This window comes from Pezoporus wallicus, unplaced genomic scaffold (assembly GCF_028554395.1).
Source record: "Pezoporus wallicus isolate ANWC-B61680 ecotype Strahan unplaced genomic scaffold, APGP_CSIRO_Pwel_v1 contig_11611, whole genome shotgun sequence".
NCBI lineage: Eukaryota > Metazoa > Chordata > Aves > Psittaciformes > Psittacidae > Pezoporus > Pezoporus wallicus.
Window position 1 is genome coordinate 35,614 of NW_026642499.1, and position 25,302 is coordinate 60,915.

Here is a 25,302-nt window from a genome sequence, read left to right on the forward strand (position 1 = left end):
GGGAAGAGGGACAACGCATGGATGTGTCAGTGTAAAGTGCTGCTCCACGGCTGGTCCTGGCGCAGGGGGTTATCCCACGGGGAGTTCGATGGGATTTACGCCCCGCTGGAGCAGCCCTGCCCTCCCCTCTGCTATCTGTCAGCTCATATCTGGCTCCAAACCAGCTGAACCCAAGCCAATGGGAGGCGAGGAGCAGCATCCCTCCCCTCCACATCATTCCCTCTGTTAGGAGCTGATTTCTCCGCTGGCACCCAGAAAACAGCCACAGCAGAAGGAGGAACGTCCCCGCGCGTCCCATCGCAGCGCCATGGCCGCGCAGAGCCCCGCGGACACCCTGCGCAGCGAAACCTCCTGCTCCATCTGCCTCGGTTACTTCCAGGACCCGGTCTCCATCCCCTGCGGACACAACTTCTGCCGCGGCTGCATCTCCCGCTGCTGGGAAGGGCTGGAAGCGCCGTTCTCCTGCCCCCAGTGCCGGCAACCGGCCCCGCAGCGCAGCCTCCGCCCCAGCCGCGAACTGGCCAACATCGCGCTCATCGCCCGCAGCATGAGCCTGGGAGGAAGGGCAGGGGCAGGCGGAGGAGGAGGAGGAGGATGGGAGACGCTCTGCGGGCAGCACCAGGAGGCTCTGAAGCTCTTCTGCACCGAGGACCTGCAGCCCATCTGCGTAGTGTGCGACCGGGCCCGTGCCCACCGCGGCCACAGCGTGGTCCCCATCGAGGAAGCTGCGGAGAAGTACAAGGTAAAGCCCCACATATCCAAGGACTCCAGGCCTGGAAGGGAGTTCCGGGGGCTGCCCGGTCGGGTTTTAGTGCAGGGACACTGGGAGTTTGCAGTGGTCCCAGCAGGTTACCCCCCTACTTGAATCCGTTCACCTTTTCCAACAGGGAGAAAGCAGAAAGTCCCTTTTCCAGCCTTTTCCTCTCGAAAATCCTCTGCTGTTGGCTTGGTTCAGCTGAAAGACCGACACTGATAAATACCCAAAACCGTGTAAAAAAAAAAAAGGATGATTCATTTTATCCCCTTTATAAACGTGGTTACATCCATTTTTTAGGCCAATTTTAAGTATTTACCCCCTTATTCCCTATTTCTTTAGTTTCAATACAAAGAAATAACTTTTTCCTGTCTCCTCCCCTTGTTTTGCTGCTGCTCCAAACCTCTTCTCACCAGAACCCTCTGCAGTGCCCAGCATCATGTCAACATGAGGAACTCCTCGCTGTGTGTTCCCGAAGGAAATCCCCTCCTGCACTTATCTCGCTCTCACAGGCCTTGTGTGCTGCTGATGCTGTTTTGCTCTTTCCTTGCAGTGGTCACTTATGGACATTCCTCCTCCTCTTGGCTTTGCTTCGTGCAGAGGAGCCAGTGTTCAGGCAAAGCCTCTCCCATGGGAGACAAGGGCAAAAGTGATTCCAGTGGGAAAAGCCCCTCCAAGAGCATCTCTTCTTTGTCCCCAGGAAGAAATCCTGAGCTGCCTGCAGGCTCGGAGGGAGGAGAGGGAAAAGTACCTGGAAAGCAGGAAAGCCGGAGGAAGGTGGAGCTCGTACCTGGTGGGTGCCCCAATGGGGAGCACCATCATGCGTCCCCCTGCTCTTTTGGGGCCAGATCCCACGTATTTGCTCTGTAGAGCATGGAGCCCTTTGCCCTGGGCTCCTGCCAAGCCCCAGTTTATCTGCTGGGGTTTCACATCGGCTGCACTGGGCTGATAACACCGGGGCTGCTCTGGGAGCAAACAACCCATTGGCTTGTATAGAGACATGGCTGGGAGGGGTTTCCCCTATATCCTATAAATCCCCCTCTGGCAGAGCCCATCTCTTGGCTTTGCTTCCATGCAAAGCCTCCTGGATAGTCCCACATCCATAGCAAGGCCTTTCACACCCTCACATTTACTGAGCATCACTGAGGACATGGTACCCGAAACCAGCCTTGAGGCCCTGATCTGCTCTCCTTGGGCCTGGTGGGGTCTTGTTGCAGCTCCATCATCTCCTGCCCATCCTTTGGAGCTTCTCCGGGGGCTTCTGTGCTTCCTCCTGGGGTTGTTGCAGCCCCACGGGGCGGGGATGTGACACTGATGGGAACGGAGAGATGGGAGAATGACCCCTGAGGGAATCAGAGGGAGCTCGCACCGTGCATGGGGGGGGGTCTCTGCCCCTCTGAGCCCTGCTCCGCCCCGGGCAGGACCGGACCCGGACCGAAGGGAGGAGGATGGCGGGGGAGTTCCATCAGCTGCAGCGGTTCCTGCGGGAGCAAGAGCGCCTCCTGCTGGCAGAGCTGGCGCAGCTGGACCGCGCCATCGCCCGGGCGCAGGAGGAGGCGGCGGCCAAGGTCTCGGAGGAGATGTCCCACCTCGACACCCTCCTGTGGGAGATGGAGGGCACGTTCCAGCAGCCCCCGAGCCTCTTCCTGCAGGTGGGGACAGGAGCCTCAGACCCCATTCATCCCTATGGGGCATTGCTGGGGAGGGGCGGGGGTCACCCCATGGCCATAAGAACACACAGAAGACACAACACCCACCGTGCCTCTTCCTGTGTCTCCTCTCTCCTCCCACCCTTAGGACATCAGAAGACTCTTGGAGAGGTAACGCGGCTCCTCCTCACTCTGCTGAGGGAACGCTGAGGTCGGGGTTTCAAACCACGTTGGTGCAGTGGTAGCACAATGGGCTCAGAAACATCCCTCCAGCGATGGCCTGGGGGAAGGCAACTGCAAAGAGAAGGGAAAGGGCAAAGGGGGGCTTGATATGCTCCTGGATAAGGATCCTCAGCCCATCCCATGGCTTCTCCTGCATTGTTTAATGGCAGCAGAACATCTCAGCAGTAGCCTTTGCTCTTTCCAGCTGTGAGATGATGAAGTTCAAGCCCCCGGTAGAGATTTCCTCCCATCTGGAAAGGAGACTCGAGGACTTCGTGCAGAGAAATGTCCTGGTGAGGGGCACATTGAGGAGGTGCCAAGGTGCGGAGTGGGGCTGGGAGCTGGGGTGGTGCTTTGGGTGCTTGGGGACAATGGGTTTGTGCTAAAGCAAAACCTGCCTGGTGGCTGCTGTGAGTGAATGCAGATGGGGTTTACCCGGAGGAGGACATCGGGAGCCTGTCCTGCAGTGGGGGGAGAAGAGAAGAACAAGCTCAGCAGAGGAGGCTCCTTCTCTCCCAAGAGCCTTGCACCACCCAACCCTCACCCCTCAGTATCCCCCCTAAGTCTCCCATTAGCTTTTCTCCCATCCCAAGCCTATAGGATGGAGCTGCAGCCACTTTGACCCCTATACCTGATGCTGTGAAATCTCTTTCCTCTGCAGACAGCCTGATGTTTAAACTGCAAGAGCCAAGTAAGTCGATGGCAGAGGTGGGTTTGGCTTGTGGGAGAGATTCCCATGGGATAACAATGCAGTAGAGGAAGGGTGACAGCATCCTGGTGTATCCAGGGGGTAGGATATATGGTCCTTGTAAAGCCAAATACCCCCCTGGGAGCCAAAGAAAGAAGAGCACTTGTGCTTCCCCTTCCCCCCCCATGCATCTCCCACCATCCCCTCCCCGTGCTCCATCCTTTGTCCTCCCCCCCTTCTCCTTCCACCCAGGAGCATCCCAAGGGTGGTCCCACTCCTCCCCATGCCCCCCATGCAGCATCCAGAGCTGGGAGGGATAAAACCACCTCTGTCCCCTCCCTTGTCCTGCAGCCAACGTCACCCTGGACCCCTCCACGGCTCACCCCAACCTCCACATCTCCGAGGACCTCAGGGAAGCCCGAGGCCACCTCCAGGCGCAGGACGTGCAGGACACCCCATGGAGGTTCAACTACGAGCCCTGCGTGCTGGGGCAGCCGGGCTTCACCTCGGGCAGGCACTTCTGGGACGTGGACGTGGGGCAGGGGGGGGTCTGGGCGCTGGGGGTGGCCCGAGCATCCATCCCCAGGAAGGGACCCCTGAGCCTCACGCCCAAGGAGGGGGTTTGGGCGCTGGAGGCTTTTCACTCCCTCACGTCCCCCCGCGCCAGCGCGCGCCCGAGCCCCGTCCCCAGCAGGATCCGGGTGTCCCTGGACTATGAAGGGGGCCGGGTGGCGTTTTTCAGTGCTGCCGACGAGGCTCCCCTCCTGGTTTACACCAGAGCCTCCTTCAACGGGGAGAGGCTCCTGCCCTGGTTCAAGATGGGGATGGGCGCTCGCCTGCAGGACATCAGCCAAGCCCTGCCCTCTGAGGAGCAGCCCCTGAGTGGGCAGCTCATGGCCCCTCTGGACTGGGTGGGGTTCAGGTTCCCGCTCCGGATCTGTCCTTGAGGTGGGTGTCAAGCATCAGATCCTAAGAGCAGGGTCACCTCCTGCGTGATGCTGTTGTTGAGGGTGATCACGGCATCACGGCAAAGGGGCTTGCAGCTCCTCTCTGCGTCCATTGGGAGCTGTGGGATGAGGATGGGGAGGTGGGGACACCAACAGGATCAGGCAGTACGAGGGGACGGAGACAGCTCATCAGAAGGAGGAGAATCCTGAAGGAACGCTCAGGGCTTTGATTTTCTTTTAGAGCTTATTTTTGGCTCTAACGGCCTGAATCGTCCTGTTTAAATCCCTTTGCGAAGTGTTTTCTTCCTGACACCAATCTCAAGGCAGATCCAGAGCCTGTTTTCCCAAGGGAGGTGGCCTTTCCCAGCCAACTGCCTTGCTCTGGGAGCTGATCCCAACCTCTGCCACATTCCTATGTTCGGCTTCAATAAAATAACCCTTTGGTTTGAGCTCTCTGCCTTGCTATGGGTGGATTATTATGGGTGCATTTCATAGCCTTTGGGACAGCAAAGAGGGGTATTCAGGGTGGTGCTTACCCTTCCACCTCATCCCGGTGGGCCTCTAGCCATTCAACTGGGAGCTAAAGGGAAACAATCCCACCTGGATGAATTCCTTCAAAATTGATGATTTCTGCTGAGAAAGCCCCAAAGAGGAAGAGGCATCCTCCAGACACACATTATCCCACCACGCTCCTCAGGAACACAAGGTGCAACCCCTAGATTCCATTGGAACTGCTTGATGGGAGGTAGAGATCCACGTTTCCCTTCCTCCTCCAGCCCCGCAGCTCCCTCCATGTCGCTGCTCCCTTCCGAGCTCTGTCCCAGCTCTTCCATGGTGTCCTTAACCTGGAGATGCAGCCTGCAGACATCTCCAGCTGGTTTTCCAGGTTCCATAGGTGCTTCCAGGGCACAACTGTGGGCTTCTCATTGAGATGAAAGGAGCAGGGTGGGAGCCAAGCAGACCCAAGCTTCCAGTCCTTCTGATGGGAATAGCTCACTGGGAATGGGACTTGCACCTCCAATGCTGGCCAAGCAATGGGATTCATCCCTTCAGTGGGGTCTCCACTCCTCCCAGGTGCTGCCATGCAGATATATATCTAGTGATGGAGCTTATCAAAGGGTTATAAATGGCTTAGAAACATCCCCTGCGAGCTTGGAGCCAGGATGGGGTTTCTTGATGGGCACATCCATGGCCTGGGTGCCGATTGTGCCCCATTGAGTCCCAGCCCCTCTTCCAGCACCTACAAGCCTCTGGTCGCACAATTCCTTCCCCGTTTTCCTCATCCATGATTGCACCAAGAGCTCCCAGAGGCTGAAATATCTTTTGGGGGATGGATTTGCCTAATTCCCATCCCTAAAGAGAGAGAAGGGAGAGGCAGGAAGGGGCAGCCCTCGGGATAGAAGGTGCTTTGAGTCCTTCCTAGCACATCCCCACCCCCTGCCATGGCACACAGACCTGACTCACAGGCTCAGCGCATCCCTGCTCCAGGTCTATTATCCAGCACTGGGGAGGAAGAGGAAGGGAAAGATCCAGCCCCATCAAAGGGATAAACCCTAACAGGTTTGGGCCTTTCAAGTTCACTTTGGAAGAGCTTCAGGTGGAGCTCAGAAGCTGTTCTGGAGGGGGAGAAGGTCTCCGAGAGGAACAGAACCCTGGAGTGCAGGAAACTGGAGGGCCTGGTGGGTATCGAGGTCCCTGGGCAGTGACACAAGGGCTCAGGGTCAGTTCTTCGCTCTTTGTTGCTTGCACTGCAGCATGGATGTGATGGTGAGCACGGGGACATCAAGGCTTTCACCCCAAGCTCATGGTGGCTTCTTTTGCATCAGGTTTAATGGGAAAGAAACGATGGGGATTTGGGCTCCTGAATGACGTTTTCCTGTAGGAAAGGCTTTTCCCACCCTGTTGCCGCTTCGTTTGTATCTCCAAAGGGAGGGAAGAAGCTGAGCCCTGGTGCTGCAGGTCCCAAAAAGGCTTTTTCTTCTTGCTTTCCCAGCTGGAAGACCTGAAGAATGAGATTGAGAAGAGGCAAGCCAAAAATGCCACCAAATTCCCAGAGAATTCCCAGCTGGACACCGAGGCACAAGGGCGAGAAGAGAAGAACCAGCAACCGGTGAGTGAATTCATCCCATGTACAGGGGTTTATGGGGAGGGGAAATCCCCCCTGGTTGGGATTTCCCAGTCCCACTTTGCTTCTATTCCCTCTGTAGATCTGCAGATCCCAAGGGGATGAAGGGAGGGGGATTTGCAGCCTGGAATGATGAGGGTGAAATCAGTGGTTTGTAGAAGGAACAGTGGGGGCTGGTGGTTCCCTATGGGGTGGGGAGAGGAATGTGATAGTGCAAGGAGCATCACCTGTGACAGGCAGCCCAGAGCATCAGGTCCATGGGCTGAAGCTGGGGAAGCAGCCTGTGGCCACGTTCCTTCAAGGCATCTTGTGCTGTAAGAAGAGTCCACACTGAGCTTCTTTTTCTCTTTCTCCTTCCCCCAGGACATAAGGAGCACCGTCAGCAGGTATGTGGCCTCTCCAAAAGGCTGTTCCATGGGGTTTTCCAAGAGCCATGGTGGAGCAATGCCCATGGTGGCTGCTTCAGGGGGTCTGGAAGGGCATTTGGGTACCACCACCACTATGTGTTCATCACCTCATTCCTGGTGGCACCAGATTCCCCCGGTGGTGACGATTCCAAAGGCGAGGTTTTCCTCTTCCCTAGATGTGGAAAAGCGACTTTCCAGCTCCCAGCAGATGCCTCTCCGGAGTCAGAAGAGAGATCCTGTCACTTCTCCTGGAGGAACGGAGGGCTGAAGGAGACCCTGAGGAAGCTGCAAGGTACGGAAGGGCTTGAGGAAGGGGAACTGCTTGACCTGTATTGGGAGAGCTGGAAGAGCTGCCCATAGATCACCCTGGATATGCTTTGGGAATGGAGATGCTGCAGTGAGGAACCCTGGGATGGAGGAGACGGGGAACAAAGGGGTTTCCTGGTCAGAAGGTTGGTACCCACATTTATCACTATCAATTGTCCATGTTTTGCCCTGGTTCCTGAAGGATGCTCCTGCTGGAGCTCCCCGTCCGGCCTATTGCAATCCCAGAAAGGGCTGAGCATGAGAACACAAGAGCAGCCGCACCTGTCAGGTGAAGGTGGAACACAAAGCGCCCAAAAGAGATGCTGAAGGAGGGGTATGAAAATCAGGACAACCCAACGGGTTTTCCCAGCCCTGCAGCTGGAAGAACCCCCCCTCCAGGGCAGAGCCAACTGATTCCATGAACATGGAAATTGGTTGGCCTAATTCAGTGCCAGCTCTTAGGTCTTTTTGTTGTTCAAGCTCAGCTGAACCGGTCTGGTCTTGTCCTGTGGTTGTGCAGGAGACAACCCACATCCCTTCCCTTCCTTCTTTCTTCTCCCAGCATAGCCTGAAGTCCGCAGGAGCCCGTTGCCATTCCTGTGTGCATTTCCTTTGGGGGTTAAAGCCAGCTTTTCTGCTTCACAGACAGAACATTTCCCTGCTTTGGGATGCTTCTGCCTTGGGATGCTCCCATTTGGGATGCTTCCATTTGGGATGCTTCTTCCCCTTGGATACCAGCCCGGGTCCTGCTGCCTCCTCCGCTCTCCCCCCATCCCTGGCGGGGCTCAACCCTCTTTCTGACCCCCTGTCCCGCACCCGCAGCCACCGTGACGCTGGACCCGGACACTGCGCATCCCGAGCTCATCCTGTCGGAGGACGGGAAGAGCGTGCGGCGCGGCGCGGGCCGCCGGGACGTGCCGGACAACCCGGAGCGCTTTGACTACTGGCCCTTCGTGCTGGGCTGCCAGGGCTTCGCGGCCGGGCGGCACTGCTGGGACGTGGAGGTGGGCGACAGCGGGGACTGGGCGCTGGGGGTGGCCCGGGACTCCATCCACCGCAAAGGGCACCTCAGCCTCTGCCCGCAGGGAGGGATCTGGGGCTTGGAGAAGTGGGGGGGGCAGGTGCGGGCCCTCACCGCCCGCAAGGTGACGCTGCTGCCGCTGCGCTGGGTACCGCGCAGGGTCAGCGTCCACCTGGATTACGGCGGCGGGACCGTGGCGTTCTTCGATGCCGATGAAGGGGGGCTTATGTTCATCTTCTCCCGAGCGGCATTCACCGGGGAGAGGGTCCGGCCCTGGCTCTGGGTGGTGGGGGCCAGGTCCCAGCTCAGGCTGTGTCCGTGAGACACTGGGGGGAGCATCCCCTAACCCCAACCCAGAGCAGCATCCCCTAAACCAGAGCAGCATCCCTTAAGCCTAACCCAGAGCAGTGTCCTCTACCCCAACCCAGAGCAGCATCCTCTAACCCCAATCCAGGGCAGCATCCCTTAACCCTAACCCAGAGCAGTGTCCTCTAACCCCAACCCAGAGCAGCATCCCCTAAACCAGAGCAGTGTCCCTTAACCCTAACCCGGAACCATTTCCTCTCTTCTCCTCCAGCACATTTGATACTAACGATGGACATTAGTAATAAAATGCACCTGATTTTCCCCTCCTTGTCTTCCCCTCTTGTCAGGGCTGCAGCAAGCAGTAGAGCAGAGTGGTACATGGGATGTCCTTATGTACCTGCAAGGGGCTTGTTGGCCTTTCTGGGTGCAGGCGCAGCCTACTCGCAGGCTTTGTGCAAGGGAAGACCACAAATGGGATTTAGTTAACCAAAAGCCCCCTCTAGAACCTGACATTCAGAAGCAGCAAATAACCAGGCAGAGAAGAACAAGACAGCATCTAAATCCTTTTACTTCATCTAAAAGCGTAAGAGGGAGAAGCAGCCAGGCTGGTGTGAGATGTTGTGGCTTCATTTGATGCCCTGATTTGGGGGTGACCACTTGGGACACTGACCCATGGGGATGCTCATCCCTTTGGCATCATGGGGGATGGAAACAGAGGCTGGAAAGGGCAATTTAAGACCTCCAGAGTGCTGGAAATAGAGATACTGGGGACAGGAGGCTTGTGTTGGAGTGGGAAGGGAGAGCCTCATGGGCACAATGTGATATGGGCCCCTTCACCCCACACCAGGAACCAGGGATGGATGCTCTCCCCTTTGAAGGAGGCTGCTGGGAAGGTGAAGATCAGGGATCTCTTATCAGCATCAAAAAATGCCACCTGACCCCTGTCATAGTCCAGGGAGACCTGGACCCTGGTGGGGACCTGGACCTGGTACAGTGGGATGCGCTCGAGGGAGGTGAGAGCCCAGAACTGCCCCTCGCAGAGCCCCATGGACCAGAGCTCCATCCCGGGGCCCTCAGCAGCCTCCTCCCTCCTCCTGAGGGACTGTGTGGCCACCCCGACAGCCCAGGAGCCTCTGGGGGCCACCTCCACCTCCCAGCAGCATCTCCCCATGGTGATGCCCTCACTGCCCAGGACACAGGGGTCGGTGCCCAAGCCCTCAGCACATGGGTCCTGGTGGGCATCATTGTCCCACCTCACACTCCTCCCATCGGATGACACCACGAGCTGGGGATGAGCTGTGGATGGGTCCAGGGTCACCTTCACTGTGAAGGGCAGAGATAGAGCATCAGAGAAAACCAGTATTCCATGGCCCCAGGGACCATGTAGCACCATCATTGGAGGTGCTGGTTGCTTTCCCCATCCCACAGGGCTCAGGAGCAGCTTCCCAAGGGAAGAACAAGCTGGAGGGCGGATGAGTAAGAGACCCTCATCCTTCAGGGTGTTTTGTGCCAAAAGTGTGCATTTGGTCCCTGGCCACCCCGATGTGACAGCTAGAGCCAGTCCTCATGCAGCTCCATTGAGAGAACAGAACCCATCAGCACCTTATGGTGAGGACTCCCTGACTCTTTAGGGGGTTTTTCCTCCCTTCCCATTCATCACTTGGTTCAGACACAGATGAACGGATCCTAGGCTGGGCTCAGCCTTCCCTTGGCCCTTCCCACTCCCTCACCTTCAGGAGATGGGGACTTACTCTTTTCTGGCAGCTCGAACATCAGGATGTCTATGGAGGGGAGAAAAGGAGGCGTGAGTTGGTGTAACACGAAGACAGGGCTGCTCTGCATGCTCAGAGCACACACGCACCTTGGAAGCTCCTCAAGGTCTCCTCCAGAGCAGTGTTTCTGTCCCTGAAATGGCTGATTCTCTTCTCCAGCTCTGCAAGCAGCAGTGGGGGCTGCTGGAAGCTCTCAATTTCAAGCCTAGGAAGGAGGATGGGACAAAGAGGGGAAGGATTCATCTCCACAAAGAGAGACCAAGAAGGCTTTTGTGCACACTTTGGTGCAGCCTTAGATAAACCTGATGCATGGGCAACCATGGGTAGAGCTCAGGGTCCGCGCTCAGGGATCTGTCCACAAAGCCTCTGAGTGATGCCCAACACGAGGTCTAAATCCCTCCCAAATAGACGCTGGGGGAGCCCCATACCTGCTCAAGGTGCCTCTGATGTCCTGGAAGGGAGAGAGGGAAGAGGGAGCTCAGTGAATGGCTCTTAGGAGGAAAACATCTCCTGAAGCAGCAAGAGTGTGGAGCAGGGCACAGCCTGGGCTTGGCTGAATCATGGGGCCCAGATGGTGGTACCCAGATAGTGGTCCCCTGGCTCCTCACCTGCAGGAATCGATTTGTCGGCTGCTGGCTCTTCTCCTCCATCTCTTGGATGAAGGAATCCAGGCGGGAGATCTCCTTTGTCAGGCTGGTGACATTTTCTTCCTGCAGCTTCTCAATGTCCTGCTCCAGGTCTCCCAGCTGAGCCAGCAGATGCTGAGCATGGTCCTCCAGGAAGAGCCGCAGCCCTCCCAGCTTGGATAGGACCCTCTGGCGCTCGGCTGTGGTCTTCTCCTGTGAGGAGGGGATAAGGGAAGGAAAAGGGAAGGGGATTCTATCCATCCATCCATCCATCCATCCATCCATCCATCCATCCATCCATCCATCCATCCATCCATCCTCCCACCCATCCATCCCAAGTAGCTTTTATACAGATCTCTTGATCTGCACGCAGCAGTTGAGTCCCTGGCAGATCTCCAGGCTCTGCCCATTATGCATCATTTGGTTTGGAACCTGGAGCAGGACCCCAGCCCCAGCAGGATGGTGTTGCACCTAAAGCCAGAGCCTGACATTCAAACCCCCCTTACCAAGTATTCCCAGTTCCTCCTCATCTCAACCTCTCGCACCCCCAGGAGTTTGTCTTTCTCTTCCTTCAGGGCTTGCAGACGGGCCTGGATTTGTCCCTAGGGAAGGAAAAAGGTCTCTGGAGATTCGGCTACCCAAAAAGGGGATTGCACTGTGGTCAGCTCCAGAGACTTGAATTGCACAGAAGGGAAGTTGAGACCTCAGCCCTCCATCCCTGGAGCACCAGATGAGAATTGAGAGAGCAGAAGCACTGGTGCATGCCCTGCGCTGTCATTCTGAAACAGGCTGTGTAGGAAGCATAGAGGGGGGAACACAAGAGTTCTGCCCCCACAGCACAGCCCTGAGTGAGGGCAAGATGTTCCACAGCCTGGTGGTAATGTGCTGCTATAGGAGCATCAAGCCCTGATGGTGCTGGTGGGTGGGAAAAGCCTCATTGTACCTTGTATCCCTGGACAGCATCCTGCGCGGGGAGCATCCTGTGGGACCGGTGTGCGCGGGACTCCCTGCAGATCACACAGATAAAGGTTCCATCGTCTTCGCAGAAGAGCTTGAGAGGTTCCTGGTGCCTCTCGCATCTTTCCCCTTGTCCCGTGTCCCCCTCGGCCGCCTGCGCGCTCAGCCTCCGCGCCGCCTCCAGCACCCGCGCCAGCTCCCGGCTGGGATGCAGCGTCCTCTCCGGTGCCGTCTCCCGACACCGCGGGCAGGAGAAAGGCGCCGTGGACCATTCCCAGCAGCGGGAGATGCAGACGCGGCAGAAGTTGTGTCCGCAGTGGATGGAGACCGGGTCGCGGAAGTACTCGAGGCAGATGGGGCAGGAGGCTTCGCTGGGGAGCGCCGTGGAGGGGCTCGGGGCAGACATCGGGTGTCCCCCCCCCGATGAGAGCTCTCAGGCAGACGCTGCTTTCGTTTGCCTTCGAGCAAGGGAAAGGCGTTTCCCTTCCGCCTCCCCCACCCCGGGGGGGGGGGGGGGGGGGGGGCAGAGCCAGAGCAGAGCTTGGCTGGGATGGGGTGGAGCTGGTGGTGGCTCTTGGCAGCATCTCTCGAGCGATCCCTGCTCCCCATGGTCTGTACCCACATCCGGGCAGGAGGAAGGACAGGGAAAGGGAACCCTGTCTGAGGGGCAGACCCACATCGTGGAAAAGGGCCGGGCTTGGGAGCAAAGAGGATGTGGGGAAGGGGCTCTGTGTGGTAAAGGTGACAAAGAGCAATGGAAAAGATGGGGAAGAGCATCCATGGAAAAGGTGTGTTGCTGCAGCAGGAAGAAGAGCAGGGGACAAAGCAGCATCCTCAGTGCAAAGGCCAGACACAGCCTGGGGGGTGGGGGGGGGGATCAAACCCAACACCAGCCCCTCTGCACATCCCATTAATCTACATCAGCCTTTAGCTCCAGGTTAAGCAATAAAAGAAGCCTCGAGCATGATGCTGAGCCCCAGGTTTCAGTGTGGGTGCTCATGCACACAACTAACAGCGGATGTTCTCAGATGTGTCACTTCGTTACCCAGCCTCAGCACTGTGCAAAGTCCTGTGTCGTTGCTACAGCTTTGCAAGGGAGCCAGGATGCACAAAAGGCACCTTCACATTAACATTGCTAAGAGGGTGCGTGATCAGCGACTCAAGGCTCAGCCCTGAACCATGAGAGAAGCAGCAGCATCCTGCTCAAAAGGAGAACTGAAAGCAGCAATAAGTGGTTATAGCTGCACATACACACGCAGGAAGGAGTTGCTGGCAGTGGCAAGGAGTGAAGGGTGGGATTACAACCCAGGAAATGATGTTTGTTCTGCATTGAACCTCTTTCCCCCAGGGAAAGGGGAGTTCTCCCTTCATTCCCCATCCCAGAGAAGACCCATTGCCCCTCAGCACTGCAGCTGCTCCTCTGCTCACATTCACCTCCCTTGGGGCCAGAGGCACCGCTGGGGCAGGAAGTGAAACCTGTCCCATCATCCCCACCACCGAGCCCATGGCTGCAGCCAGCCCTGCCCAGAGCTTCCACGATGAAGCCTCCTGCTCCATCTGCCGGGGCCTCTTCCAGGACCCCGTCTCCATCCACTGCGGACACAACTTCTGCCGGGCTTGCATCACCCGCTGCTGGGAGGGATCCGACGGGAGCTTCTCCTGCCCTCAGTGCCGGGAGACGGCGCCGCAGAGGAACCTGAGACCCAATAGGGAGCTGGCGACGCTGATCGCGGTGGCGCGGAGGCTGAGCCTGCAGGCGGGCAGAGCTGGGCACCGGCCGTGCCACGAGCACCAGGAGGCCCTGAAGCTCTTCTGCGAGGAGGAGCAGAGCCCCATCTGCCTCGTGTGCAGGGAGTCCCAGGTGCACCGCGGCCACAACGTGGTCCCCATCGAGGAGGCTGCCGAGGAGCACAAGGTGGGGAGTGTCCGTGCATGGCATGGGCAGGAGAAGGGGACCAGGGTCAAGGGAGATGCCCCATGGGTTGCTCTGATTGAGGATTACCCCTTGTAGCAATAGGACAAGGGGTGATGGGTTTAAACTTAAACAAGGGGAAGTTCAGGTTGGAGGTAAGGAAGTTCTTCACTCTGAGTGCGATGGGACAGTGGACTGAGTTGAATAGAGAAGGTCTGGATGAACCATCCCTGGCAGCGTTTGAGGCCAGGCTGGACTGGGCTTGGAGTAACCTGCTCTAGTGGAATGTGTCCCTGCCCATGGCAGGGGGTTGGAACTGTGCGATCTTAAAGTCTCTTCAACCCAAACCATTCCATGATTCGATGTTATTAAGCAGGGAAGAATCTGAGTTTGTAAGCGATAAACCTGGATAGGTGGGATGGGGGCAGAGGGATGGACCAGCTACAGGGAGGAAATGCACCACCAAGGTGTTTCTTCTCCACTCAGGAGAAACTCCAGGCTCATGTGCAGGTCCTGAAGGACAGGAGAGAAAAGCTGCTGGGACTGAAAAAGGCTGAGGAAGAGAAAAGCCTGGACCTCCTCGTAAGTATCCATCCCTTCTCTTTTGGTTGTCCCTCTGGCCACGGTGACGGATGAGGAGACACCAGATGTGCCACGGCCCAGGAATGTCCTCTCCATTGGTCAGTGGCCGTTGCCTGTCCCCAGGGCAGGTCAAACACGCTCCCATTCTCCCCATATCCCTGCTGCATGCAGGCTGGGAGCACGTGTTGGGTTTTCCCAGGTTATTGTGCATCTTCTTCCTCAGTTACCTCACAAGTGGAACACGTTCCCACATTCCTGCAGGAAATGGGAATCACCCTATGGCCTCTCCTTTGCCTCAGTTTCCCTTTCCCCAACTGTTTATGTATCTCTTCCTTTATTGATCAAAGCATTCAGGGGCAGGGATTATAGTCCATGGGAAATGGAAGTCTTAGAAGTTTCTGGCAAAGGGAAGCCAGAAAGAAGCCTGGAAAAGGCAAACAAGCGTTTTCGTGATCCCCGTGCCTTGGAGCGGGCTCCGGGCTCCAAGTCACCCACAGCCCATGTCCACTGGGGTTCCCCTGCCCCATCCTTGCGTGTGTTCCCTGCAGGAACAAGTGGAAGCGGCGCGGCAGAAGGTTGCATCCCAAGCCAAGGAGCTGCAGCGGTTCGTGGCCGCTCAGGAGCGCCTCCTCCTGGAGCGACTGGCCGAGCTGGACCAGGGCATCGTGAGGAAGCAGGAGGAGAGCATCGGGAGGCTCCTGGGGGAGGTTGCCTCCATCAGTGAGCAGATCCATGAGCTGGAGGAGAAGAGTCAGCAGCCACCGTGCGAGCTCCTGCAGGTGAGGAAGGTCTGAGCCCCATTGGTGCCGCAGCGCAGGGCTCAGAGCAGTCTAAATGCTCCTTTAAGGACACATCTTTCCAAGCTCTCTGGGGGTTTAATAGATTTTCTTCCATGTTCGCAGCACGGCCCAACTGCCCCCGTGAATGTTTCACATCCCTGTTCATATCCCTGCCTGCTTCAATGGGGATGAGTTCATCCACATGGTTGTACATGTGCACATCCAAAACGTTGTCTGGGTTGCTTCACATGCAGTGGAGGAACAAGAGTCACTCACCTCACCTTTAGGCTGTCATGAAACTCCCTGAGCTCCAGGCTCTGCTTAATGGCTAAAACCTCATTAAATGATGCTGCCACAGCCTCACCTCATGCCCAGCAGGTCTGTAAGTGCTGTAGGGCTCATTTTAGACCCACCATTTAAACAGAGCAGAGCCTTGAGGTCACCCCAGAGCCCTGTGGTAGCTGCTTGCTGCTTGAAGCCAGGCTTTGCTGTGATCTAATGCTCCTTTTCTCATCCTTCCTTTGCAGGACAGCAGCAACATCTTGAGCAGGTTTGTGGCTCCTTTCTGGTGATGTTAATGTCCTTTATCTCTGCGGTGGTGACACTGATGGGCTCCAGAACCCCAACAACTGTGACCCCTGTGTGCTAGGGACCATATAGACATACTAGGACCCTGCAAAAGGTGCTGAAGATCAGGGGAAGGTATCAGATGGGATGACGGAACCTCCAGCTCAGCTGCAGCAGAACTACCTGCCCCTGCAGGGCTGAGTTATCCCTCCCTGCCCTTGTGAGGCCACAAAACCCATCAATGTTTAAACCCCAAGGACCTAGGACCAAGCCTTCGTTCTAGTCCTTGTTGCTTTAAAGGAGCCCCCAGATGAAAGTGAGTCACAATGGCCATTATGAGCAAAGGGATGTTCTCAGGAAGGTCTTCCTTCTCTCCAGGCTTGAGAAGGATGGAGCCCAGGAGCCAGCAGAGGCATCGCCTGAGCTGGGGCAGAAACCCAGCACTCCCCCTCCGAAAAGCATTGCCCTCAAGGAGATCCTGATGAAATGTAAAGGTACAGAGAGGACGGGGAGGGGGTGAGGCTGGGGTTGGTCTGTCTGCAGCGGGTCTGAAGGAGGAGATCTCGGCTACATAGAAGTGCCATGGAGAGATGCTTCCAACAGGCCTTGCAGAGCTGTGGCTGTGTCAGCACAGCAAGAGGCACTTACTGGGGTGGGAGAGGGCAGGTTTGCCTCTGGGGGTACAGTAAGTGTTGGGATGCTCATGCAGGGTTGGCATTGCCTTTGGAAATCACCTCTCAAAGGTGAACATCGCAAATATTTCCATGTGGGAACATCAAAAAGGGAGAGCAATGGGAAACCCACGGGTGGCCACGCTCCAAAGCCTTACTTTTACTCCAAAACAATGCAGCTTTCCTACTCTTCCCATCTTACTCATGGGCATGAACCCCTTCCTGAACTGCTCCAGCAAGCAGGAACCGGGAGCTGAAGCATCCCAAGGGCCGGGGGGTTGGGGAAGATGGGGATTCCCATGGGACGGAGCCGCGGCGGTGATGCTGCTCCTGGCTCCATCCGCAGTTACCCTGACGCTGGACCCGGACACGGCGCATCCGCGGCTGGTGCTGTGCGAGGAGCACAAGAGCGTGGAGTGGGGGGGCACCCGCCAGCCCCTGCCCGACAACCCCGAGCGCTTCGACTCCTCCCGCTGCGTCCTGGCCCGCGGAGGCTTCACGGCCGGGAGGCACTACTGGGAGGTGGCGCTGGGGCACGGGCAGGTCTGGGCCCTCGGCGTGGCCAAGGAGTCGGTGCGGAGGAAGGGGCGGATCAGCATTAACCCCAGGGAGGGGATCTGGGCCGTGGGGCAGTGTGGGAGCAAGTCCCAGGCTCTCACGTCTCCCCCCATCCCCATCGCCCTGCCCGCTGCCCCCGCGGTGATCGGGGTTTACCTGGACTACGAGGAGGGGAGGGTGGCGTTCTTTGACTCTCGTAAGGAGGTTCCCATCTTCAGCCACCCCCCGACGGATTTTGCAGGAGAGAAAATCCTCCCCCTGCTCTGCCTGGGCAGGGGCTGCCAGTTCACGCTGTCCCCATGACCCCCCCATGGGACAGCATCGCCTGAGTGCAGCTCGCTGGGGTCTGGATTCTGGGAGCGTGAAGGATGGAAAAGTCTCCTTCCTCCATCATTTATGTCGACAAGAAGCATCGGTTGGCTCGGGGGGATGCTATGCTCCCCAAAACAACCTGTCCTGCTCTGCTGGTGCATCCGTGCCCATAAACCCCTTCCAAAACCTCTCTGTTGGAGGACAGGGATCAAGCTGAGCCACACACGCACCTCTCCAATGTAATTCAAGGATGACATAGGCAAGGTCTGATCTGATAGAAGGGTACTTTAAATCACCAGGAGTACCTGCATCCCTGGTGAGAGCTCATGTTGGCATGGAGAAATAAATCCTTCCTCAGGCTTAGCTGCCTTTAACCTCTCCTTGAACAGCAGCCCCGGGATGAGCTGTCGGTGGGTGAATGGGCCTGTAAGGAGGAGCCAAGGGGGATGGAGGGTGATCATGGGACCGTTTCCCAGTGGCTTGAGTCATAATGAGGAGCCAAAGGGCATTCTGGAAGCTTGGCTGTAAGGAGCAGCAGATGATAAAGGCGTTCTTGCCAGCCTCCACACACCCCGGTGCATGCAAACCCCTCTGGAAGCTGCTGCACGGCCACAAGCACTGTGTTTGCATGGATGGAGCAGGTCTGCTCGTTCCCTTTGCATATGCAGGAGGATTCACAGCGGGAGCAGCAGAGCCGGAGCTTCTCGGCATGCAACAGCGAGGTGGGGTGCCTCAGGGATGAGCAGCTCCAAACTGGTTCCCAGTAACAAGCTGCATGTAAGGGGTGGTCCTTGCTGGCTTCCCGTCCAAAGCCACCGGGATATGGGTGAAACTGATCATTGAGTGGCTGTGAAATGCCCCATTCCCTGAAGGAAAGCTGTGGGCTGGCTGCTGGGACACCCCTTCTGCTTGAGCTGCGCCCGTGTGGGGCTGAGGAGAGGGGACAGGGGCAAAGGACCGAAAATAAACAGGGCAAAGAACCGAAAATAAACGGGGCAAAGAGCTGCAGGAATCGGTCCTGGCCGAGATGTTCAGTGCGCGGTGAGCTGAGCGTGGCCTCCCTGGTGGTCTAGTGGTTAGGATTCGGCGCTCTCACCGCCGCGGCCCGGGTTCGATTCCCGGTCAGGGAAGATGCTTTTTCTCCCCATTCTAGACGCCGTTTTGGGGAAAACGCCTTTATTTAGCGGTGGGTCTTCTTTATAGTTTTCTAGGTGCTGTTTGCTATTCAGAAGTTTTGTTTAATATGGGTAGAGAGCGAGAAGTGTTTTTCCAAACCGTGCAAAAACGCGGGAGAGCTTAGCAAGATGGTATTTTCGGGGAAAAAGAGAAAAGTTGTTAATAATAAAACGCAATACCCCCAGAAAAAACGAAAGGGGGGGGGGGGGGGGGGAGGTGTTGAGGGAAAATGGAGTGTTTCTGCCCGGTTTCGAACCGGGGACCTTTCGCGTGTGAGGCGAACGTGATAACCACTACACTACAGAAACCCTGACGGCCCGGTTTCCTGCGCTGCCCGAACCCTGCCCGCACCCTGCCCTCACATAGCCCTGCAAGGGTCGAGGTCCGAGCCCCAACAACAGCCTCCTTCAGCGGACACTCCCAAACCCATCTTATTTCGGAAGCTGTTTGGCTGATTTTAGGAAAACCAGCGGTTTAACCACCGAGAAGTGCAAGAAAAAAAGGTCTGAATTCTGTCAAAATTAAGCGAAAATATCCCTTTTTGCGTATTTCCCACCCCACGGTGGGAGAAAACATGTACTTAATATTTTGGGGGTATAATGACCCACTCCTGAGGTGGCTTCTGACGGAAGCAGTGGCGCGAAGGGGAAAATGATGGGGTTATAGGAAAAAAAAAACAAAACAAAATTCCTGCTGTCAGGAGTGGGATTTGAACCCACGCCTCCACACGGAGACCAGAATTCCCAAGTGCGGGAAGGCAAAGCCTTGAGTCTGGCGCCTTAGACCACTCGGCCATCCTGACGGCGACGAATTTAGATTGGAAAAGGGAATATAGCGATGCTAAAAACCTAAGTGCTTATTAAGTTGCAGGTTTTTTTTCCTTTTGGGGTTTTATGGTGACTGTCAGAGAGGGAGCACCGAGAAGTCGGGCAGTGTTTGAATTGACTTTGAATCGTGGGGGTGGGAAAAGAAAGAACCGCCCAACGTGGGGCTCGAACCCACGACCCTGAGATTAAGAGTCTCATGCTCTACCGACTGAGCTAGCCGGGCGCACGCAGACCTCTATTCTGGCCTTATTTTGATGCGGGATTCGGGAGGTGTCAGCCCCTGTGGGAGTGGGAAAAAACACCTCAGGAGAGAAATTAAATGCTGCGAAATGCTTCCCGCTTGCGTAAATGATATCCAAGCAGCAGAAGACGGAATTCCGTGTGAATTCCTTAGGAAAACTCCTTTATTGTTATCATTTCTTTGTTCCACGCACGTATTGGTACCCAACTGGGGTTAAGGATGGGGATGCGGGCGGGGGAAGAGGGGCTCGTGGTTGGTTTCTGTAGTGTAGTGGTTATCACGTTCGCCTCACACGCGAAAGGTCCCCGGTTCGAAACCGGGCAGAAACATTCCTTTATGTAGACATGCCTTTTTCCTCCTTTTCATGAATTTTATAGACCAATATTCCCCCAAATTCTGGAATGGCAGTGCTTGGGAAAAATCTCTATAGAAAGCACACGTTGCAGAAGGGAATTTGATTTGATTTAATTTAGTCGATGCATTAATTTTTTCCATGGGGATACACTGATAAGTCCCACCAGGAGACAGGAATATTATTCTTGCAGAAATAGCTCATCTGTTTTAATTTCCATGGATCTGGAATTGCCTTTTTCTAGGGAAAAAAAAAAAGCCAACAACGATAAAACACCCAGAAATCCATCAGACGCAGGAGGGAATTTCTAAATTCAGCTTAATTATAGAAAAATTAAAGCCCTTTTCCCTGACCGGGAATCGAACCCGGGCCGCGGCGGTGAAAGCGCCGAATCCTAGCCACTAGACCACCAGGGAACTGGCTCTTCACGCGTATTTTATCAATCCTATCACTTATCTCTGCACATTCAACAGCCCCCAAATCCCATTCCGCCGCCCCAACGCTGCCGCCTCCCAACAGCCCAACAGGAGCCGCTTTTTTCTGTCCTCGGAATTAATCAAACTTAGCAAAAATTCATTAGATATAACAAAATAAATTAAAACCTATCAAATTTAATTAAAACCGTTGGGTACCCGCGTTTCCAGCGCTCCCTGGTGGTCTAGTGGCTAGGATCCGGCGCTTTCACCGCCGTGGCCCGGGTTCGATTCCCGGTCAGGGAAAGTTGCTCTATAATCGCATATTTTGTTTAAAACACGCTATTTTTCCTCCTCGGGGTCCCGCAGGACTTTTCTGGCTCATCCCGAACAAAAGCTCGTCTTTCTCGTCCTTCTCAGTGTGCATGTCCGCAAAAAATACTCATTTTCTAACGCTAACAGCAAATTTGAGGGGAATTTCCTTAGAAAAGGAGTGGGAGAACGTGGAAAGAGAGACCTGGGTCATCCTGTCACCAGTGGGTCACCTCTGTCACCTTACATGCCGTTTCTGTAGTGTAGTGGTTATCACGTTCGCCTCACACGCGAAAGGTCCCCGGTTCGAAACCGGGCAGAAACATCATTTTTATGGGTTTCTTTTCCCTATCTTGCAGCATTTAGGTCATTCAGTGTAGGGACAGTGACAACGGAGTGTTATTTAGCTCTGGTTTGGCCAGCTGGAGGAGGGACCTTGTCTCTGCCCCTTGCAAAGCAATAGCTGGAGATTCCTACTCCTTTTGGGGCATGTTCATGGTGTGCTTGCTTCCTTAAAAAGCAGTTTTAATGCGGAAATTCTCTCTGGCTATCGAAAGTACCACAGTTTTGTCTCCCTTGGTTATGTCCATTGCTTTGACCACCCTCAAGACATCATGAAGGGTGGCCCAGGTCGGTGTTGGCAAAGGGAGAAGGATAGGTTCTTGTGGTTGGTGGTTTTGGAAGACAAGGGGGGGGGGGGAAGGAAAGCAGAAGAAGGAAAAAAGGGGCAAAAGGATGTGGGAAACATCCCTGGGGAAGGGGAAAATTCCATGAAACAACTTTTGCCCTGAATTCCCACAAAGACGAGCCCCCGGACGGCTGTCCCCAGGTTTCTGTAGTGTAGTGGTTATCACGTTCGCCTAACACGCGAAAGGTCCCTGGTTCGAAACCAGGCAGAAACACTGATCTTAGGGTTTTTTTCTACCCTCTTTTCTACCTCTCTCCACAACTTGCTTATACAGACGCTGATGTACTCCTGGAGATATAATTTAATGGCTATTTGGGGGAGGGTTTGAGCCGGAGACCAGTGGATGGGATGTGATGGCTGCTCCATCTCTTCTTTTACATCCATAATCTTTCACTGTTTGTTTTCCATGTGGATAGGGAGGAATAATTTGCATTTACCCCTGCTGCCTCAGCATATCTCATCTTTTCCCACCACCAGCCTAGCTAGGGATAAAGAAGACCTCTCTATAGAAGATCCCCGTAGATCCCTACAGAAGAGCCCATGATGTCGCTGCCTGAGCTCACACAAAAGGATACCCCTGCTCCCACTGCCCCTTTATCTCATGTGGAAAGACCAATTGAGGGCACTAATGAGCATTAATTGTCCCACCTCGGACCCCACCCCGCCACCCATGCCTCAGCGGCTCTATTTAAGCTCAGCCCTGGAGCATTTACCTTTTTTAGGCTGTTTTTCAGGAACATCTATGTATGACCATGACTGATCCACCCCATGGGCTGCGTTCCTGGCTTGCCTTCAACCCTGCCTGCCCTTGCCTGGGGTGGGAATTATCCGGTGATGGGGGTTATCTGCCAAGCAAGTAAAGGTTCTTTTGCTGTATGATGATGAGCAACTTGTTCCTGTCCCTGCATGACATTGGTTTTGTTTCTGGGACTCTGCTATTGCTTTCCCTTAGGTGTTTCTTAGCTTCGTTGTTCAGCTCCAGTCCTGCATGTTTTACCCAAAGAGCTCATCCTGCTTTGCTCCAAACCAAGCAATAAGTTTGCTCCCTTCCCCCCAACACGTTCTGCATTCATCCATCCCACGAATGAGCTGCAATCAATAAGCCTGCGTGGAGGGGGAGTCTCTGCAGTCATGCATTCCTGCTCCTGCATGGAGTTATTTGTTCTTGGGACGTGACCTAGAATAGCAGCCAAAATCTCAGGCTCCACACTCAGTTAACCCTCTGAGCATAGCCCGCTGGTGTAGGAACTGTGCAGCTGCTGTCAGAGCTCATTGCTCTTCATGTTTCCATTCTTCTATAAGCTTAAGAGATCCGTGAGCACCGGTTGGAGAAAGAGCCTGTGGAATTCCTGAACTGTGCTTAAACATGTGAAAGGTGCCTAAAAACCAGGAAAACCCAGAAAATTCTCATGAACCCCAAGGATCAGACTGATCCCCTTGTAGCAGCATCACCATCCACAGCTCTGCATGTGTTTTATGCAGAGGTGCCTGTACTCTGCTCCTTTACACCCTTCAATCCCACCCAAGAAACGGAGGAATTGGGGTCTTCTGGGGTGTTTTCCACCCAGTTGAATGCACTGAGCTGAACGCCCCCTCCCCACCTCGCGTTACACCGGGGGTTAAAGGGAAACCTCGCAGCTCCCTGGTGGTCTAGTGGTTAGGATTCGGCGCTCTCACCGCCGCGGCCCGGGTTCGATTCCCGGTCAGGGAAAGGTGTTTTTTGGGAGTTCCTTTCTGTAATTTCGGTTTTAATTCGCTGCGCAATGCGCATAACCCGCATCCCCACGCACAAACACTCCTTTCCCAGCTGTCCAGCCCCAGAGCGCTCCCGGGTGCTGAGTGGGACTTGGCACAGCTGGAGGAATAACCCAGCCCTGCCAGGATGGAGCTTTTCCCGCAGCCTTTTCCCTCCGGAGACGCCCCGGTCCCAACCTCCCCCTCCACCGCGCTGGGGGCACCCGGGTCGCAGCTCACAGGCTGCGCCATCAGCGGCTACCCCAGCGCCCGGCTAGCTCAGTCGGTAGAGCATGAGACTCTTAATCTCAGGGTCGTGGGTTCGAGCCCCACGTTGGGCGGCTGCTTCTTTTCCTTCTTGGCAAAAGTTTTAGGGCTGTGTCACAAAGGATGCAGCACCATGGGTAATGAGGGTTGTATCCCGACAAACCCAGTGGCATACAGGAGTCGAGGTGGGCTTCCTTTAGCTTTGAAAGGTGGAAAGATGCCCTTTTAACTGCCTTCCTCTTTGCCCTTTCCGTCATTTGTTTTAAATTCTCCTTCAACCTCTAACACTGCAGAGTGATTCCGACCTGCTCTCATCTCAGCCCCCGGCATTATGCTATTTATGATTGCTTTATGCAGTCTTTGAGCCTTGTAAACCTCTCCAGACTAGAACTGGGTGATAAAGAGGAGCAAAATCCAGCCCCAGATGAGCAGCACGGTGTAACCTGCTCACAAAGTGCCTGATAAGTCCCAGGAAATCCCCATTCTTTGGTTTAGGGCACAACACTTCTAAAAACGTTAATGTAATACCCTATTTTGTCATGTTTAATGCCATAGATGATGGCATTAAACCACAGGCATCCTTTGTGGTTTAGACCAAAGCCTTTTGCTCTACACCTCGTGTAAGAGCAAGGTGAACAGTGCTCCAGTGAGAACAAGCTCAGCTTTGGCCTGGGCAAGCATTACACCGTTCTTCTCCCCAGGTTATCCAGACCAGGATATGCATTGAACTCTGGCAGGGACCCAGCCCTCAGGGAACCTCCTCCTCTTGTTTGGTTTTGGCTGCCTGGAGCTGAGCTTCATGCTTGAGGACATGCAGGTATCAGTGCTGCCAGCACAAGAGCAGCTGCAGTAACACTGGGTTGGGTTGGTGCAGGTGAAGCCAAAGGACTTGGAAGCGAGCAGGCAGGTTTCTTAGGGTCCTGTCCATCAGCTAAGGCCATAACCACGGAGCTTCACCCCTCCACAAGATGCTGGGCACCGGTTCCTCTGCACAAGGGGAAGTCAAGGAGCCTTGGCCTGGCCCATGTGATGGATGAGGCCGTGTCCATGGAGGAGCCGTGTTTGCCCAGGTGCGGGCAGCTCCATTGTTCCCACCAAACAATGGCCCCCGGTGCCTCTGGGGTCGTTCAGGTCCTGGCTCGGCCCTGAGGAGGGATAAAGGCAGCAGGGACAGGAGCTGGGGGGAGCTTGGACCACGGAGGGGAAGCAGAGCCTGGTAAGGGACCTTCTCTTTGGGATTTGGTTTGTGTCTCCTGGCACCATCCCAACACACCCCAAAACCTCCCATTCATTCGAATCCCCCTGTTTCTATACCCATAAATGTCTGGGGTTTTTGCTGAATCAGCATGAGACGGACCCTTTTGGGGAGAAAAACGGTGGAAATGGGGCATTTTGGGAGCCCGGCTAGCTCAGTCGGTAGAGCATGAGACTCTTAATCTCAGGGTCGTGGGTTCGAGCCCCACGTTGGGCGCTTGTTTTTATTTGCCCCAGTCTGCCTGGGTCTGGGGGCAAGATACTGGTGCTGTGCCTAAGCAAGAGGTGGAGGCATCTTAGGATGTATCTCTACTAATTTTGCCTCAGAAAGGGCATCACAAACCTCTGTTCCCTGAGGGGCTGCTTGGTTTCCCTCCCTTCTAAAGGCTAATCACCGAGGAAACTCATTACAGGGATTAACAAAGCACCCGAGCCATTCTCATCCATAGGTAACGCTGTACTGGGAGACCAGGATCCATCCCTTTTCCCAAGATGAAGGTGCTCTTCGTGGGGCTGACCCTTGCTCTGTGCATTGGGGTTGGTAAGTAGAGGGGGGCATCATTGGGCTCTTGTTCTGTAGAGGGGGGCATCATTGGGCTCTTGTTCTGTGAGTGAAGGGGACACTTGGTCCCTTCCCTGGTGAGCTCCACATCTCCTCTGGGGTCTCCTCATCTCATTGTAGGGGTGTTTGAGCCCCCCCCCCGGCTCTGCAGAATCGAGCCCAATTTCATCCCCTCTTCTCTGTCTGCTGCAGTTGAGGCTCTTCAATGCAAGGTCTGCAAGTACAAGATCCCCTTCGTGGGGTGCTTCCGGGGCGCGAATGAAACGACCTGTGAGCGGAGGGAGAAATGTGCCATCATCAAAACCTCCCTGGGTA

At 55.4% G+C, this 25,302-nt stretch overlaps 4 protein-coding genes and 12 non-coding genes across 17 annotated transcripts; 11 read left to right on the forward strand and 5 right to left on the reverse strand.

The window, feature by feature from the left end:
• Nucleotides 1–301: 301 nt before the first annotated feature.
• On the forward strand, nucleotides 302–4,278 carry LOC130610679 (zinc finger protein RFP-like). The gene is made up of 7 exons (XM_057430751.1): nucleotides 302–742; nucleotides 1,455–1,547; nucleotides 2,176–2,406; nucleotides 2,552–2,574; nucleotides 2,831–2,946; nucleotides 3,287–3,316; nucleotides 3,665–4,278. The coding sequence occupies exons 1-7, from the start codon at nucleotides 308–310 to the stop codon at nucleotides 4,258–4,260; spliced, it is 1,524 nt and encodes a 507-aa protein (XP_057286734.1). The 5' UTR covers nucleotides 302–307; the 3' UTR covers nucleotides 4,261–4,278.
• Nucleotides 4,279–4,392: 114 nt separating this feature from the next.
• On the forward strand, nucleotides 4,393–8,475 carry LOC130610673 (E3 ubiquitin-protein ligase TRIM39-like). The gene is made up of 6 exons (XM_057430743.1): nucleotides 4,393–4,400; nucleotides 4,903–4,966; nucleotides 6,254–6,370; nucleotides 6,749–6,771; nucleotides 6,969–7,084; nucleotides 7,921–8,475. The coding sequence occupies exons 1-6, from the start codon at nucleotides 4,393–4,395 to the stop codon at nucleotides 8,439–8,441; spliced, it is 849 nt and encodes a 282-aa protein (XP_057286726.1). The 3' UTR covers nucleotides 8,442–8,475.
• A 500-nt stretch (nucleotides 8,476–8,975) lies between these two features.
• LOC130610680 (zinc finger protein RFP-like) lies at nucleotides 8,976–12,196 on the reverse strand. Of its 2 annotated transcripts, XM_057430753.1 has the most exons (7): nucleotides 11,767–12,196; nucleotides 11,330–11,425; nucleotides 10,806–11,036; nucleotides 10,626–10,648; nucleotides 10,287–10,402; nucleotides 10,177–10,206; nucleotides 8,976–9,748 (listed from the first exon to the last, which is right to left on the reverse strand). In XM_057430753.1, the coding sequence occupies exons 1-7, from the start codon at nucleotides 12,184–12,186 to the stop codon at nucleotides 9,231–9,233; spliced, it is 1,434 nt and encodes a 477-aa protein (XP_057286736.1). In that variant the 5' UTR covers nucleotides 12,187–12,196; the 3' UTR covers nucleotides 8,976–9,230. The 2 variants fall into 2 exon arrangements, with proteins under 2 accessions (XP_057286736.1, XP_057286735.1); XM_057430752.1 differs by lacking the exon at nucleotides 10,177–10,206.
• An 870-nt stretch (nucleotides 12,197–13,066) lies between these two features.
• Nucleotides 13,067–17,166, forward strand: LOC130610681 (E3 ubiquitin-protein ligase TRIM39-like). The gene is made up of 6 exons (XM_057430754.1): nucleotides 13,067–13,695; nucleotides 14,179–14,274; nucleotides 14,823–15,053; nucleotides 15,581–15,603; nucleotides 15,999–16,114; nucleotides 16,638–17,166. Exons 1-6 carry the CDS (start codon nucleotides 13,285–13,287, stop codon nucleotides 17,150–17,152), a joined length of 1,392 nt encoding a protein of 463 aa, XP_057286737.1. The 5' UTR covers nucleotides 13,067–13,284; the 3' UTR covers nucleotides 17,153–17,166.
• A 1,053-nt stretch (nucleotides 17,167–18,219) lies between these two features.
• On the forward strand, nucleotides 18,220–18,291 carry TRNAE-CUC (transfer RNA glutamic acid (anticodon CUC)). Its single transcript has one exon. It is a non-coding gene; the product is annotated as a tRNA-Glu (tRNA).
• A 281-nt stretch (nucleotides 18,292–18,572) lies between these two features.
• Nucleotides 18,573–18,645, reverse strand: TRNAV-CAC (transfer RNA valine (anticodon CAC)). The gene has a single exon. It is a non-coding gene; the product is annotated as a tRNA-Val (tRNA).
• A 386-nt stretch (nucleotides 18,646–19,031) lies between these two features.
• On the reverse strand, nucleotides 19,032–19,139 carry TRNAL-CAA (transfer RNA leucine (anticodon CAA)). The gene is made up of 2 exons: nucleotides 19,102–19,139; nucleotides 19,032–19,077 (listed from the first exon to the last, which is right to left on the reverse strand). It is a non-coding gene; the product is annotated as a tRNA-Leu (tRNA).
• Nucleotides 19,140–19,314: 175 nt separating this feature from the next.
• Nucleotides 19,315–19,387, reverse strand: TRNAK-CUU (transfer RNA lysine (anticodon CUU)). Its single transcript has one exon. It is a non-coding gene; the product is annotated as a tRNA-Lys (tRNA).
• A 274-nt stretch (nucleotides 19,388–19,661) lies between these two features.
• TRNAV-CAC (transfer RNA valine (anticodon CAC)) lies at nucleotides 19,662–19,734 on the forward strand. Its single transcript has one exon. It is a non-coding gene; the product is annotated as a tRNA-Val (tRNA).
• A 367-nt stretch (nucleotides 19,735–20,101) lies between these two features.
• Nucleotides 20,102–20,173, reverse strand: TRNAE-UUC (transfer RNA glutamic acid (anticodon UUC)). The gene has a single exon. It is a non-coding gene; the product is annotated as a tRNA-Glu (tRNA).
• A 231-nt stretch (nucleotides 20,174–20,404) lies between these two features.
• On the forward strand, nucleotides 20,405–20,476 carry TRNAE-UUC (transfer RNA glutamic acid (anticodon UUC)). The gene has a single exon. It is a non-coding gene; the product is annotated as a tRNA-Glu (tRNA).
• Nucleotides 20,477–20,734: 258 nt separating this feature from the next.
• On the forward strand, nucleotides 20,735–20,807 carry TRNAV-CAC (transfer RNA valine (anticodon CAC)). The gene has a single exon. It is a non-coding gene; the product is annotated as a tRNA-Val (tRNA).
• A 504-nt stretch (nucleotides 20,808–21,311) lies between these two features.
• TRNAV-AAC (transfer RNA valine (anticodon AAC)) lies at nucleotides 21,312–21,384 on the forward strand. Its single transcript has one exon. It is a non-coding gene; the product is annotated as a tRNA-Val (tRNA).
• Nucleotides 21,385–22,809: 1,425 nt separating this feature from the next.
• On the forward strand, nucleotides 22,810–22,881 carry TRNAE-CUC (transfer RNA glutamic acid (anticodon CUC)). Its single transcript has one exon. It is a non-coding gene; the product is annotated as a tRNA-Glu (tRNA).
• Nucleotides 22,882–23,172: 291 nt separating this feature from the next.
• On the forward strand, nucleotides 23,173–23,245 carry TRNAK-CUU (transfer RNA lysine (anticodon CUU)). The gene has a single exon. It is a non-coding gene; the product is annotated as a tRNA-Lys (tRNA).
• A 1,324-nt stretch (nucleotides 23,246–24,569) lies between these two features.
• On the forward strand, nucleotides 24,570–24,642 carry TRNAK-CUU (transfer RNA lysine (anticodon CUU)). Its single transcript has one exon. It is a non-coding gene; the product is annotated as a tRNA-Lys (tRNA).
• The last annotated feature ends 660 nt before the right edge of the window (nucleotides 24,643–25,302 follow it).